The sequence below is a fragment of the Mirounga leonina genome, unplaced genomic scaffold (genome assembly GCF_011800145.1).
Source record: "Mirounga leonina isolate KUSES-001 unplaced genomic scaffold, KU_Mleo_1.0 Mir_92, whole genome shotgun sequence".
Taxonomy (NCBI): Eukaryota; Metazoa; Chordata; class Mammalia; order Carnivora; family Phocidae; genus Mirounga; species Mirounga leonina.
The window spans coordinates 6,850,098-6,865,819 of NW_023270852.1; the positions used below are offsets into that span (position 1 = coordinate 6,850,098).

At 54.4% G+C, this 15,722-nt stretch overlaps 1 protein-coding gene across 8 annotated transcripts in view; it reads right to left on the reverse strand.

Annotated features, from left to right (window-relative positions):
• Positions 1-15,722, reverse strand: part of AMPD3 (adenosine monophosphate deaminase 3) — a 47,049-nt gene that overhangs the window by 7,438 nt on the left and 23,889 nt on the right. For 7 of the 8 annotated variants that reach the window (XM_034995557.1, XM_034995559.1, XM_034995556.1 and 4 more), the window contains 7 exons: positions 14,642-14,804; positions 12,064-12,283; positions 10,020-10,149; positions 5,648-5,842; positions 4,138-4,269; positions 3,470-3,633; positions 2,607-2,733 (listed from right to left, as the gene is read on the reverse strand). In XM_034995557.1, the coding sequence (XP_034851448.1) occupies positions 2,607-2,733; positions 3,470-3,633; positions 4,138-4,269; positions 5,648-5,842; positions 10,020-10,149; positions 12,064-12,283; positions 14,642-14,804 (1,131 nt within the window). Of the gene's footprint in view, positions 1-2; positions 1,445-2,606; positions 2,734-3,469; positions 3,634-4,137; positions 4,270-5,647; positions 5,843-10,019; positions 10,150-12,063; positions 12,284-14,641; positions 14,805-15,722 lie in introns of those variants that run through there. The other variant, XM_034995560.1, reaches the window with a different exon arrangement.

The following is a 15,722-nucleotide window of genomic DNA, read 5'->3' on the forward strand; positions in this document are numbered from 1 at the left end:
GCAGGAGGAGGGGTCCTGCATCAAGCCAAGGCCGATGAGCTGCCAAAGGCCTTGGAGTCCAGGCTTCCTGGTTCATACCCCAGCTGGGGACCACAGAGCCTGCAGCCACTTTCCTCCCAGAGAGGGGGAGTGGGCACAAGGCCACAATCTGTCCCTCCGTGGCTTCTGAATGTATCCAAGAGGCCAGCCAGGAGAGTGCCAAGCCCTGGGGTGATCGTGGTGACGGTAAGGGAAAACTTGGGCTGGACCAGGTGACCAGTGAAACAGCCATACCCACTGCCCATCTCTCGGCTGCGCCAAGGAGGAGGCCAGCGCTGCGGGGTAGCTGGCAGAACCGGCCAGCAGCAGTGGCAACAGCTGGGAGGGGGAATGGGACAGGTGTTTCCCATCCTCCTACTATGTGTCAGGCCCTAAGCACTTACCACACATCAGCTAATATAACCCTCAGAGCCATCCTGTGAGGGAGGGCTTGGCTGTGAACAACCCAGGCCCAAGATGCTTAGGGAGCTTGCCCATGCAAGACAACCAGGCTCTGAGCCTACACGGGCTCTGGGTCTGGACTCTGGGGCTGTTTGAGGAGGATTCCCCTGGGATGTACCTTTGGGGCCATGGGAAACCAGCCTAGATGCCTCACAAACAAGTCAAGGCGGGCCCCATTCAAGAGGACCCCTTGGAAGGCTGAGCTGTGGTTCCCAGCCTCCGGTCCTTCCACAGCAGCTACCCCTCAGCTGGGACCCAAACCTTGCCCCTAGTCACTGGCTTCCTGGTTACCTGGTCCCAGACCTTGACAAAAGTGTACCCACAGAAGATACAGCTTCTCAGCCAGTGCATGGGGGCAGTTCTTCTAACATGTCTCCCCCCTTTTACTCAGCCACAGCAGTGCTTTGGAAGGGGCTTCTGAAAGACTGCCCACCTTGTTCCACATCTGGCCCAAAATGGGGAGCCCCAGCCAGGTCTGCGAGCCTCGCCCATTCCTACATGGGCAGTAGGTGCCCAGAGGAGCAAGGGACCATGACAGTCTGTGCAGAATCTTCCTTGTCACAGAAACATGTGTCAAAGGCAATAACAGGGCTGCCACCACAGCTCCCAGCACAGCCTGGATGGGGCCGGGGCCCAGAGAGGTACTGTACTCACTAGCCCCATGCCTTGACTGAACTCTCCAGGGCCTGGCATGGAGGCAACATCAGCCCCTCTCCTGAGCTCTGTATCCCACAGATGCAGGGCCTCAAGCACAAAATATGTCCAACCCCCAACTCCTCCTGCTCCCCAAGCCTGCTCTTCCCCCACTTGTGGTAGTGACCTCTGAAGGCACCCGAGACTTTTCCCTCTGGCTCACCTTCAGGCTTTGCCCGGGCCCTGTCGATGCAACAGCGATGCCCACCTCCGTGCCCAGAGGCCCTGGCCTGCCGTCCGCATATGCCTCACTTGTCCTACTTGGGAGGCCCTACAGCGTGAGGATAATAACACCTGCTCGGGAATCGGGCACCTGTCTGCGAATTCCAGCTCAGCCACCTCCTAGCTTCGCGTAATTTCCTCCTGTGTGAACTGGAGCTAGTAGCTACACAGGACTGTTGTGAGAATTAAATGAGAATCCATGGAGAGCGCTTAACAGTGCTTAACACACAGCAAGCACATGATGATTCCGCTTAGCATTAACACCAACAAAATGACGTGAAGTAAGGTAGTCATGAGGCTGAAGTGAGATCATGTCATGGCATGGATCACGGGGGCAGGCAGCAAACATTCAAAAACCGTGAGCTGTGACCGCTGGTGCAAGCCTCCAGCATCTCTCTCCTGTGCTGGAGCCAGGCCCCTGACTCGCCATCTTGCCCCTTCCCGCCCACCTCCAGCTACCTTCTGTTCCAGGCCTTTCTCCACACAACAGGCAGAATGGTGTTTATCTAAAACATAAGTTCAGTGATGTCCCTCAGCCTGTTTAAACATTTCCTGGCAGACTCAACACACACGCAGACTCAATCACCCCTCCCCCACCCACCCAGCTCTCTGGAATCTTCTCTGCCTCCCTCCCTGTCAGACCCCCAGAACCTTCATGGCATACTGAGCTTGCTTCTCACTGTCTACAGCCATCTCTACTCTGGGACCCCAGAGGGAGGGATCAGCTCCTGCACCACTCATACCTTTTCTGGTTAGCCTGCCCTCCATCCCTCCTTTCCCTCTCCCATAACTCCCATAAATATATGTTGTTGGGCTCGTGTACTCAACCAAACAAGACGTGAGAACCATTATTTCAAGGTAAAAGCAGGAGCGTTGACATGTTTGCATTTCTAAAGACCTGCGGCTGCTGCTGGGAGCTGCTGGGGACAGGAACTAGTCTTTCCAGCCCTATCCAGCCAGGAACTGACTGCTCCTCAAGTCTTTCCCCACTGCTGTCTTCCTGACACCCCACCCACACACCAGGGCTGCCCTTGAGGAGAAGGGGACTTCCCCTACCTGGAGCAAACTCATTATTTTAGAAATTCAGTTTCTTGCCCAAGCCTGAGCACACGAGTGAGAGGATCTGAGAAGGGAAGCCTGGCCCAACCCTCTTGGAATCCTCTCTTCCCTCCACCACTATGCACATCGCCTGGAGCACCACCCACACTCACGTATTTGAGGAAAAGATGAAGCTCTTGGTGATCTTGGGGGTTGACTGTGGCCTCAAAAAGGGGCAGGAAGATGTTCTCCAGCATCTTCCCAAAGCTTGGCAGCAGCTTCTTTGCCCTAAATATGTCACTGGGGGAAAACAGAGACTTGCTGATTGAAGTGAACCCAACGTCCCCGTTGGCCTGTGGGAGGGCAGTCCCATCCTTTTCTCAAGCAGCTTGTGTTCCCATCTAAACACCCAGAGCAGAGCCAGAGATGTGGCTTAAACACAGGTCCTTCCTCTCTTCTCCAACTCCCAGCAAGGTCTGCAATACTAGGCATTGGTTTGCAAACTCAACACCCACCCCTGCCCATCAGAGAGCTTTCCCAAGCTACAGGCCATGCTGGGAGTGGAGTGTTGGGACTCAGGCTGACCCAAGTTCTAAGAGATGAGTTCTCAAATTTCTCAGTGATCCAAACTCGCTGCCACTCAGCTCAGTTCCCCTAAACTGCATATCCCAGCCCACTGAGGGACAATGAGCCCCACACTGGCCAGATGGGAGAGGCCAGTGGTCGTCTGAATCATAGCCAAGGAGAGGGCCAGCATGTGGCATGTAACCACTAGGTTACTCATACCCTTGGGCTCACACAAAAGGATCATCCACCCTCAAACCCCAACGGGTAGTAGTTCCTACTAGGCTTTGCGCAGGCTCGTTTGTCAAAGAACAAGGGTTGAAGTGTCACAAGGATGTTTGCTGACCACCCCTCGCTAGGGGACAATCTCTAGGGAGGAGAGGCCCAAGCTGGCACTAGCACCAGCCCCACCAGAATAGCGCAGACCCAGCGGCCCATGAGGGCATGGCAGACAGCAAGCCACCTCACTTACTAGATCCGGGGCACCTGGATGATCCAGCGCATGTTGGGGGAGTAGACCTTGTGCTGGATGAACCAGTGGGCCAGGTTGGGCCACTCCTCGGGACTGCGGCCGTAGATGGAGAGCCGTGGCTCTGAGTACTGGTACTTGCTCTCCTCCATCTCCCTGGCCACCTCCTAACACCAAGAAGAGCTCGGGTCAGCCCAAGAGCACCCCAGCTGCTGGATCCTGCGGCTTCCTCAGCCACCTGCTCCCAGGCTGGGAAGACCTGATCTCTGTCCCCTAGCTGCCATGTAACTACTCCTCCACCCCAGTCGAGGCTCCTTTCATGCATAACCAGGCCAGGCAGCAGAAGCATCTCCAAATGGAGCTAACCTGCCCCCAGCCAAATTCAGGCTACAGACAGACAGGGCGGTGAGCCTGGATGCCGTGAGCGCCAGGATACCCTCTCCTCCTCTGGCCTGCAGTCAGCACCTGCAGCACCAGCCCGCCCGTGCTCAGGAGCTGGCAGCCAGGGCCACCACATGGGCCCCCTGGGCACCTTAGCCTTGCCTGAGCTGGATGGTGGGCCCACAGGGATTTGGGGAGGGGGAAACAGGAGGCCATGCAGCGCCCCCACCCTCTGCAGGCAGATGCTGTCAGGGATCTGAGGAGGGCTTGACTCCCAAGGGCTCACTCGCCTTGACCATCCGAGCAAAGTACTCTCCTCCCAGGTAGTTTTCAGTTTTCAAATAGAGGTCGCGCAGCTCACTGGCCCCCACAGGGTTGTATTTGGAGTTGAACTTGTCAAAGCGATGGAATGTCTGCCGACCCTGGAGAGAGGAGACCACCAGGCAGATGGCCATATTGTTCTGCAGCTACCATACACGCATGTTTCCCTCTCCAGGCCTTTACGAGGTGGCCCTATGTGTGGCCATGCTAACCGATATCTTCTATGTCCATTCTTGCATGAACTCTTGGAAAGTCCTGGAGCCAGGACGTGTATCCTCACTCAGCCAGCCTGGGGGTCCTTTAGTGAGGCCCTCTGTGAAGATCAAGGGGCCTCGTGCTCCAAGGCGCCATGGCTAGGAGCCCAGCTGACTGAGTGAGCAGAAAACACCAAACTGTAACAGTCAGTAATACAATGTGTCTGTTACTGCTTGGACTTCCTAAGGCACCTTCTGCACATTACTCATTTTGTGTTTGATTGGTTTTACGAAGATTTTTTTATTGTGGTAAAATATACATAACACAAAACTTACCTTCTTAACCATTTTTAAGTGTTCAGTTCAATGGTATGAAATGCATTCATTATGTTGTGCAACCATCACCACCATGCATCTCCAGAACTCTCTATCTTATAAAACTGAAACCTGGTACCCATTAAACGATGATTCCCCACGACTCCTTCCTCCTGTCCCTGGTAACCACCACTCTCCTTTCTGTCTCCATGAATTTGCCTACTCTATGTACCTCATGCAAGTGAATTGTACATTAACTGTCCTTTTGTGTCTGGCTTTTTTGACTTAGCATCATGTGTTCAAGGTTCATCCATATCATAGCAAGTATCATACTTCATGCCTTTTTAGGGCTGAATCATATTCCAGTGTATGTTTTTACACATCTTGTTTACCCATTCACCTACTGTGGACACTTGGGTTGTTTCCACTTTTCAACCATTGTGAATAATGCTGCTACCAGTGTGGATGTGCAAGTATCTGTTTTCGTCCCTGCTTTCAGTTCTTCGGGGTATAGTCCTAGGAATGGAATTGCTGGAACATATGGTAATTCTATATCTAATTTTTTCAGGAAACTCCATACTGTCTTCTAGAGCATAACCAGGCCAGGCAGCAGAAGCATCCAGGCCAGGCACCATCATTTAGTTTTTAATAACTGTCCTGTCAATAAGGCACATGGCAGTCCCCATTTTATAAGCAAGGAAATAAAAGTGTAAGCGAATCGCTTAAGGGCCCATGACTCCCAACCAACAGAAGGAGAATTAGAACTGGGACCTGTCTGACTCCAAGCCACATGCACTTTTCCCCTGTCCCATGGCCCTGTTATTCCCTGAGGCCAGATTCCCTTTCACATCTCTATGGCTGGAAGGGACAGGGCCGCAGCCTCTCCCTGGGCACAGCCGTGGTCTTCTTCCCCCGGGGGCGGAGTGCTCGCCCAGGATGGTGGGAGGCACTGGGGCAGAAGCTCACTCACCGCATGGACATCCAGGGAATCCACAGTGAGGTCGTACGGGTCCATGTGCAGGCTGTCGAACACCTGCCGCAGGGTGATCTTGCGGCCCCGCTTTTCGGCCACGGTCCTGTCGGGCTCTGTCTGGTACGTGTGCTTGATGAAGCGCAGCAAGTGCTTCTGGTTCATGCACGCAGCTGCGTGGATGTGTGTGTCCACCTGCAGCGCAGTGCCCACCAGCCATGAACCAGGCGCCCTCTCCCCACTGGCAAGGAGACAGGGTGTCCAACCCTCAAAGTGGCGCGTGAAACCTCAGCACCCGCGGTCCCACCAATGCCTGGACCTACGCCCCTCCCCTCAGTGTCTCCTCTAGACTTCAAAACTGGTCCTCCTTCTAGCTTTGCTGCCCTACTGACCTCATTACAGCAGCCAGAGATCTTTTTAAAATGTAGACTGGGTCTGGCCACTCGCCTGCTAACAAATCATCAGTGGCCCCCAAGTCTTCAAGAGAAAGCCCAGGCTCCTTCAACTGGGATTCAAGTCTTGCTTCCAGTTCCCACATTGCCACTGCCCACTCTGCGCTCCAGCCATGACCTACCACTAACAGGTGCCCAAGGCACTGTGCTATTCTGCACTGCGTCACTTTGCCCATGCGTCTCCTCTGCTTGGCATGCCTTCCTTGCTCCTCACCAATCTCATCCACCTACGCGCGATTCCTTACAACCTCCTCCACTTGGAAGCCAATCCTGACCCCCCCGGCACACTGACCAGTTGTTCCCTTGGCCGGCCGGGAAAGCTAGCGCACACCCTCCCGTGACTGTCCACGTCCTCCCAATTCACTCTACAGATTTCCCCTCCACTCTGCCACTAGACTGAGAGCGCAGTCCTCAAGGGACAGGGACTTCAGCTGATGCATCTCAGTCTCCAACGCCTACCCCACAGCCTAGTATGACCTATCTGTTGAATCAGTGGATGGATGAATGAACAAATGGTGATATCCACATCCTCATATAACCCCAAGGACCCGCCAGATGCCCCACCAAATACCATTCTTCCCACTGACCTCTCTTGGAGCATTCCCTTCAGCCAGCGGCCCTAACGCAATGGAGCCCTAGCCAAGCTGAGGGATGGCCTGAGGTCACAGTGGGCATCCTGACTCCCCTTGCCTGAGCCCAGGGGGCCTCAGAGAGGGCCCCAGGGAAATGGCAGCAGCCTCACAGGCCAGGATGCTGCCAACCACCAGACTGTGCTCTGCAGTTCCTACCGCAGCCAACTGGGTACTCTGCCAGGGCTGGGATGAGGAGGCGGCTGACCTGTGGCCAGGGAATGCTGTCCACAGCTGGCCAGGCATCTCTGAGTCATGTCAAACCGGACATTTGATCTACTGAATCTCTGTGAACGTTATACAAGCCAGCCCTTGTCATTGGCCACATCACTGACTCATCGGGGCCCTTCCTGCCATTCATCCTGCCACCTCCAACCAGAAAGACAGACTACTAGACATCAGAGAAATAAAGCCATTCAAAGCGCCAAAAGCTAAAACATCACCCAAAGCACTGTGCAAAGGTGCAGTCACCTCAGGGGCAGGCAGGGCTCATGTGGGACGCCCAAGTGGTCAGCCTGGCTTAGCTCAGCCAGACACAGCTGGACTCAACGACCTCAGCATGACATAGCACATTCTGGGTTTTCTGGTTCTGTCCTCTAGCACACCAGTGACACACTGCAGGGGGTGTAGGCTGTCCTTACCCCCACAAGTCACAAGATGAGGGAGAAAAATAACTGGACAATCCAGGAAGCATCCAATCCAAATTTCAGAAGGTCCAAGGTGATTATTTTAGGAACAACTAAAAGAGCCCGTCATTGGATGTCAGTGTTTTCAATTCACCAGAAGATACCAGCACGTATCTTGCTTTCACCTCGGGCCCAGGTCTAAGCAAACAGTACAGTTTACAAACTGGCCATTTCCACATGCATGTCAGACATCAATAATCGATTGCAGCACTTTCACTAAGCATTGGGAGTAACCACTGCCAACTGGTCAAGTTTGGCGCAGAAGATGAAGCCAATTTGCTCTGCTTGATATATGACACTTAAACTAAAATGGAGAAGGCCCAATCTTACCCAACTCCTAGGCAGTAAACACACTCGGCCCTGGTTCTTAGCTCTGAACAAAAAACAAACATCTCAGTTACACAGTCCTGCTGGCTGGGCCGCATGGTGTCATAAGTCATGCCCTGCTGTGAAGTTGCAGGCGCTTTCACAAACACCACCCACACAGACCCCTGGCCACTCACAGCTCCTGCCTCAGCACACGGCCCTGGCCTGCCCTCCCAACACTGACAGCCACCTTGGAAATACAGAGGCCACCCTCCCAGCCCACCCGGGGTTTCAGAAAGCCAGCTCTCTTCCCACAGAAGAAGCTTCCAGGGCAAGATAAAGCAGCCAGCACCCGGGAGACAGGGAGGGGCAGGAGAGGCCTGACTTGGAGTACATCCGGGCCCATGTTTATGGACTGCTGTGATGCCAGAGAACAGGCCACTGAGTCACAGCACAGGGGTCAAGGTCATCCCTATCCAGAGAACACATTAACCCCCAGACCGACAGGGAACGCCTAGGGGTAGGTGACCACAGGCCCCCCGCCCCCCACCAGGACTCTGTCCCGTATGACAGCCAGGGAGCAGCTGGAACACCCACTGGGGCCCCACCTCAGGAGCAAACAGTGTCCCAGCCATGCAGCTAGCAGGAACACCTCAGCCGCAGGCAGCAGGAAGCAGTCAGGCCCGGAACGTTCATGCAGAGGGCGGGGCTGCACGGGGCCAGGCAAGGAGCTTCCTCAGGCACCCATCTGGGCATGGGGGGTGCATTCAGGCAGGACTGAGAGGAACTGGCATGGTGCCTGAGGCACCTACCTGTCTGAGCCCCTGAGCCTCACAGAGAAGGAGCAAGCAGTGTTCAAGGGTGAGAATGCCAGGTGGGTGATTTCTAACACATCCTCTCACCCCTACCTGGAGCCCCCTGAGAAACTTCCATAAGCCTCACAGCCCACGAGCTGAAGCCACCTCTCACTCTTAAGGTCCCATCCAAGTGGGAGTCCATGCCACACCCCATGATGCTTAACAGGGGTGACCCTGGGGCCTCCCTGGAGGAGGCCGTCTGTCCATCACTGCTCAGTGTTCCCAATCAGGTCAGGGAGGCCTGGGCTCCACAGAGGAGCCGCATCCTCCCCTGACTAACGCTCCCTTATCAAAGCTGACCCCAGGGAGGGGGAGTCCTCAAGGGGTCACATCTGGGACAGAATCCCCTCTGGAGATGAGGACGCCACAGTGAGTCAGCTTGGGTTTGGCCATGAGGCAAAGCCTAATCCCCACCCTTTCCCCCTGAGCTTCTCTCCCAGAATACTACCATGCCCCCTCCCCGCTCCCTGCTTCCTCTGAGAAACCCCGCCCCCCCCCCACATGGTCCAGAACCTCACATAGCTCCACCACCTCACTCTCCCCACAGCCCAGCACCATGCTGTCCCCCACACCGGAGCTCCTGTCACACCACACACTGGACATAGTTTCTCCTCTCTCATGGCACAGCACTCTCTCCCTCTTAGTCTTCGGCATATGCTGTGCCCTCTGCCTGGAATGCCATCCCTTCCATTCCCTTGCCCCCGCACCCCCTCCCCGCCGCCCAGGCTGACTCCTATGCACTCTTTTAAGTCAGCTCAGTTCTGGGCTCTTCCTGGAAGCCACAACACTTCACACTGAGAGGACAGGGCTAGGAACTTCTCGGGGACGGTCAGTGACTCCTGTTCAATATCAAACACCCCAGGCTTAGCACTGATATTAGTTAAATGGAAGAAAATGGAACAGCTGGAGGCCATGACCATTTAACACACACACCTGCCCCAGCCGCAGCCGCAGTCCCTGAACCCAGGCTAAGGCTGCTCATGCACCCTAGGGGAGGGGCAAGACGGGAGTGCATTGGATGCTTTTCCTTACCTACTTCTGGTCCAGAAGGAAGCAAAACCACCAACTCCCAAGTCCAAAGAGGTCTTAACAGCCTTTTCTCTCCATGATGAATTCAATACATCCTCCACCTTACAAGTAGCCTGGCCTCAAGTCTTATGACCAATTAACAGACCATACCTTATTTTCCAAGTTAGAGGGCACATTGCAACAGACACACAACACGGACAAAGGTTTCCACCTAGAGTCATACCAAGTACCGTTTGAGACATGGCCCGGCAGAGGGAAGGCAACTCGCCAGTCTTTCTTCCACACGTACACATCACACTCCTCTGGCCAAGGAAGGCCACACAGGGGACCAGCCGCAGACTGGCTCAGGGCATCCCAGTGGGTTGGGAGGGGGACTGGGAGGGGTTGCTCTCAATAGTGGCCCAATGACGCACCTTTCTCACGTTATAGAAGTCTCGGTGGGGGTTACTCTTCAACTCTTTGAACTCAGACATTTCATTTAACATCTCATGAAGGCTGAACTTGGATTCCAGGAAGTTCAGTCGCCGGTGACAGTATGTTTTCCTGCAGGTGGGGAAGGGGGAGAAACCCCAGTTGAGGAGAAGTCACACGGAGCTCTCCAGTTTGGAGACCTCCAGCAGCTGTGGGGACCGGCCCTCAGGTGGAAGGTCAGGATGTAGCAGAGAGGGATGTGGCGGTTCCAGCTTTCTGCAGACCCAGCTGGACTGTGTAACCACCTCCATGTGTTCTGTGACATGAGTGGAGGGTCCATTCAGGGCGGTGCAAAGCTGACTTTGCGACCTCGTGCAGGTTCTTGGACTTCTAGCTGTATGTGCTTAGGCAATTCATCCCAAACCTCTGTTCCCCACAAACAAGTATGGAGATGGCAGTGCCCAAGACTGAGCAGAGTGGATGCTCAGTAAAGGTCTCCCTCCTCATCCCTTCCTTCCTTCTGTGTTCCCATCGATCCTCGGCCACCTTTAACTCCTTAAAAGGAGTTTCACTTCTGCCCAGAACCTCAGTAATACAGCCAAACTATAAGGCAAGACCTGCCCACATTGGCATGGGGAGAAAGCATCCGGTGACCTAATGACATTCCGCAACCCCCGAGACCTGAAGACCCTTCGACTCTGAGATTTCAGGACAAGCAGAGGAGGTTTTGTATCACGAGCAGATGAGGAATGCAGAGATGTTTGTTACTAGGACAGAAATCTCTGCAGGGACTGATGCTCCCGCCAGTCAGCAAAGGCCACCAAGGGTGGGAATGCTCACTGCTCCCAGCCAACTTCCAGCCCACACCCAGCCCAGGGCTTGGCCATGTGCCTGTGCCCACAGCCACACGGAACTTCCAACCACAAGTCATGCCACCCTGCTTCCTGTGACCCCCAAACAAACAGCAGCTCCCTTGGCAAGAAATCACTCGGACTTCCATCAGGAGCAGCTGCTGACCCTGGAACAGCACCATCATGTCGACCGAGACAATCCCCAGAGAAGAGCTCAGAGGAAGCATGAAGAGTCTGAGTCAGGAGGGATTTCAAAGGCCATCTCACCTAGTCCCTTTACCAGCAGGACTGGCCTGGACAGCCTCTGGGACAGGACAACCCCTGCTCACATACCTCCTGGAACAGCCAGGGCCCTCCCCCTCCTCTCCCTCCCAAGGCTTCCCCTCATAGCTCTTCCTCACATGGCAGAGGCAAGCCTCCTGGAAACTGCCTTTTCCCCCTACCGGACCTTAGCTCTACCCTCAGATCAGGGAGGCCTGAGACCCACTCTCCCCACCCCCCTGGGACCCACCCTCCTCCCTTGGAAACTGGCATCACACCATTCCCTGCAAAACCCTGAAGGCAGGGCAAGAGAGTCCTGGGCAGTGACCGCACCCTTTTCCTGCCCCCACTGCCGAGTCCTGGCCAAGCACTCAGCACAGCCATTCCCCGGCTCAGGGGCCAGGCCTGCTGATTAGCTCAAGTGCTCACCAAGAAGGGAGGGACCAAATGCAGGGAGACAACTGCCTTCCAGTTTAGCTCAAGCCAAGCCCACGAGGGAGCGAGCATCCTGGGGATCATGGCACAAAGCTCCCAGGCTCCCTGCACTCTCCCCTCCAGAAACACGGAAAACCCAACAACCAAAGCAACAGTCTTCTTCTCTCCTCCACCGTCTATTGATGCCTTGGGCTGGACCTCTGCAAGGCTGCCACCCTGAGTGGGGAAAGGGAAAACTGCCACTTTAAGAAACAGAAGTTCCAGCTTTAGGATGCAGAAGAGACAGGTAGTACTGACTCTAAGAACATGCCAGCCTATGATGGAAAATTGTCGCAGGAACCCACAAAGCATGGGGGGAAAGGGAAAGTACTCTCTTTCTGGGATGATTTAAGTGCAGGAAAGCCCAGAGTAAAAGGGGGACCTGGTTGGCCTTTCCCAGCCCCTTCCTACAGAACAGCCACCATGCAAAGAGAGGCAGACTTGGGGGAAGCCGGCTTACGTGGGGCCATCTGTGATGAGAGCCAGGATGTGGCTCATGTCCACGGTGTAGGTCTCCAGGTCGGGGTAGGGCAGGCTGTGGGGCTCCTGGCGCTCCAGCATCTTCTTGTTATCGTACACAAAGAGGATGCCCCCCTGCATGCGGACCAGGTAGCCCAGGTTGGGGGGAGCATTGTCCAGACAGTAAGGGTCTTCCTGGGGCAGAGGGGGAGGGTGGAAGTCTGCAAAACAGGATTGAGTGATTGCAAAGTGCCCTTGACCTCATGAGCTCACGTGAGCTCAGAAGTCACCTCAGTGAGGGCTATCCTCATCATCTCATCTAAAACCCAACCACCCCCACCACTCTCACCTGCCCTGACATCACATATCTCCTTCCCTCCTTTATATCATCTCCTTGGCATCTGCCACTATGGAAAATAATTCCACTTGGGTCTTGGGTCTTTTATGTTTGGTTTGTTTACTGCTGTATCTGCATTTCCTAGAACAGCCCCTGGCACATGGCTGGCACTTCAGTAAATGTTTTTAATTTAACTGAAATGAGCTTCAGCCTCCTGGGCATGACAGGGACTCCAGGCACATTAGAAAGGGCTGTTGTGTCCTCTCCTAATAAAATAACAGGCAGCACCTGGGACTGCCCAGTGGGAATAATTGTCCCTGTCCTCCCACATCTTCCTGAGCCCGGGGCAGGCAAGGGACTAGATGGAAGGAGGGCTCCTCTCCTCCCCAAATAAGCACAGAATAGGCAGCTCATCCCCCACAGAGCAGGGAATGGCAAAGACAGAGTTCTCTGTCCCCAGGGCTGTTAGCCCACAGGAGGCAGAAAATGCCGCTTGGCCATTTCCCAGCTATGAGACTGAACAAACCACTTCACCTCTCTGATCCTGCCTGCTCATCTGAGAATAACATACCCTGCCTTAATGGGATGTTGTAAAGGCTGCAAACGTGGGTATAAGCAATGCTTTGTAACAGTGATGCCTATAACCCATCAATTAGACGACATTATTCACGTCACTCTTACCATGAGTTCTCCTGACTCTAGAGAAGCTCCGTCTCTGGCCAAGGAACAGAGGTTATGCTCAATAGCAGTAGATCTGGGGGCTCTGACTCTGCACACCAGCCAACCCCACATAGGGCACAGCTGCTCAGCTGCCAGCCTAGGCAGGCGGAAGCCCTGGCATCTTCATTGAAGAAAGCAGCCAAGGCCTGGTGACCTGCCTGGGTGTCCCCCAGTCAGTGCTCGGAACAGACCGCCCCAGAGAACACATGAGGCATCACAGGGGCTGAAGCACGTTCCCCCATCAGGCACAGCCCCTGGCTAGCTCAGGAGTCCCTGAAGTGTGCCAGGGGCCTGCAAGAACCCACAGCGTCTGCCTCACCAGGCTCATTCCCAGGCCCCCTGGGTACTCTGTTTTGTATAAAGTACACATCTGACAGCTGGTCCTGTCTGCCCTTGCCAAAACTGGGGCAGGTAGCTTCAACTTGCCTCAGACAGTTAGGGAAATGGGCCCGGAAGGGCTGAGATTTAACCAGGGTCCCAGGTGGTCACAGATGCTCAACGTCCACATCTCAGAGCTTCAAGGAAAACCTGGACAGGAGACCCCTTGGCACCCATTACACCCAGAGGGCAGCCAGGGTCCTGGGCACTGGCACAGACCAGCAGGCCCTTGCCTGATCCCCCAGTACCACCTTTACAGATGGTGGTTTCTTGTTGTCTTCATTCATCTTACCTAACTTACTTACGGCCTCTACTGTTCCTAGGTCCTTCTCAGACCAGACTCCCCCAGAAACCATCCTGCCATCTCTGATCTCTTCTTCCCCAAATTCTGCAGTGTAAATGCAGCTACCATTGACTGAACACTCACTCACCAGGTGCCAGAACTGCACTAAGTACTTCATGTGCATTCTCTCATTCAATCCTCAGAACGGACCCAGGGTATAGATATTAGTCCCATTTTACAGATTGAGAAACTGAGGTTTGCCCAAGAGAGTGGTGGAGCTGAGACCAGAAGGTAGGTGTGTTTGATTCCAGAGCCTACTTTCCCTGCCCCCAGAACATGCACTCTGCATCTACCCCCATTCTACCCCACCCCACTAGCAAATTCAGCATTTACAGTCGTGGTGTTGTGGGTTTTTTGGGGGTTTTTTTGAAGATTTTATTTATTTATTTGAGAGAGAAAGACTGAGACCGAGAGAGAGCATGAGAGGGGGGAGGGTCAGAGGGAGAAGCAGACTCCCTGCTGAGCAGGGAGCCTGATGCGGGACTCGATCCCGGGACTCCAGGATCATGACCTGAGCTCAAGGCAGTCGCTTAACCAACTGAGCCACCCAGGCACCCAGTCGTGGTGTTGTTTTAAATATCCAGGATGAGATTGCCTATCTCTCTGAACTGCTATAGCTCAGTTCTACCTAGGGCAGAGCATAGAGCGCACACAGAAGGAATCCTTGGGTGTAGGAAGCCCATACCAGGGCCCTGTCCTTAAAACACCATCTGGGACAAATATATCCAGTCAGGAAAAAGTCCTGACCAACTCTTGGGCCATGCCCCACTTAGGACCCCCCATGCACCCACAGTGCCCTACCTGGGAGGCCTTCTTCTGGAGGCATGGTGTCTACCCGCCGATGGCCCAGGTACTGGGCAGTGGTCCGTGGAAAGCGGTGGTAGGCAAGCCTGGAATACTTCTCCCGTATCATCAAGGCCTTGGCCAGGCTCTTGGCAGCCTGCTCATAGTCCTCCACAGTGATCTGCAGAAGGGGGTGGGCAGAGAAGAGTCCACAGAGCAGGACTGGGACCAAGGTCCATAGCAAGATCTCCTGCAAAGTTGGCTTTCAGCTGGCAGCTGAGAACTTGGGTTTCAGGTGCCTTCCCCCACTCGCTAATATGAGCAGCTCATCCAGCCTAAACGGTTTGCAAAAACACTACGGTTTATGCCGAACACCTGGTTTTCTCTGGGAGTCTGGAAGACAAGGTTTTTATTAACCTTGGGTGCTGAGTCTCTGATGAGCTTCCATGGTAGGCGACACTTCAAATATGTCATGAGTCGATGCTGAAGGAATGAAGTGTGTTCTGCTGACGCCACGGGGAGAGGAGTCTGGGTTCTGGGAGATTCTACTGCCTGTCCCTTTTCCCTGTGCTGACTTCGCTCTGCATCCGTTCACTGTAATAAATCCTAGTCCTGAGTACAACTCTGTGCTGGGTCCTACGTGTCCTCCTAGTCAATGACTGAGCCCAGGGACCCCTGGCCCAGGCGGAGAATGAGGGCTGCTGGAGACTCAGAGGAAGGCAGGTCCTCCAGCCTGCACCCCCAAGACCAGCCTCTGGTGCTGCTAGTGAAACCACAGCCCTCCTGCTGCACCCTGAACATGAAGAGCCAGGGCCTGGACCATAGCCCTGACAAGGGTGAGGATCATCACTTTCACTGGAGAAAACACAGGGGTCCCCCAGAGGTAAACATAAAAACTCGGCATGCTCAGTCTGCTGCTTTGCCACCCCCTGGCTTCTGTTTCGTCACCCAGTCAACAAGCACTTATTGGCAAGTGTTAGATTTCATTTTGGTCCTCACAGCAACCCATTTTACCAAGGGGGAAACCGTGACCCAGAGAGGATAAATCACTCGCCAGAAGTTACAAAGTCGGACTTCAGATTCTGATCTGATTGGCTCC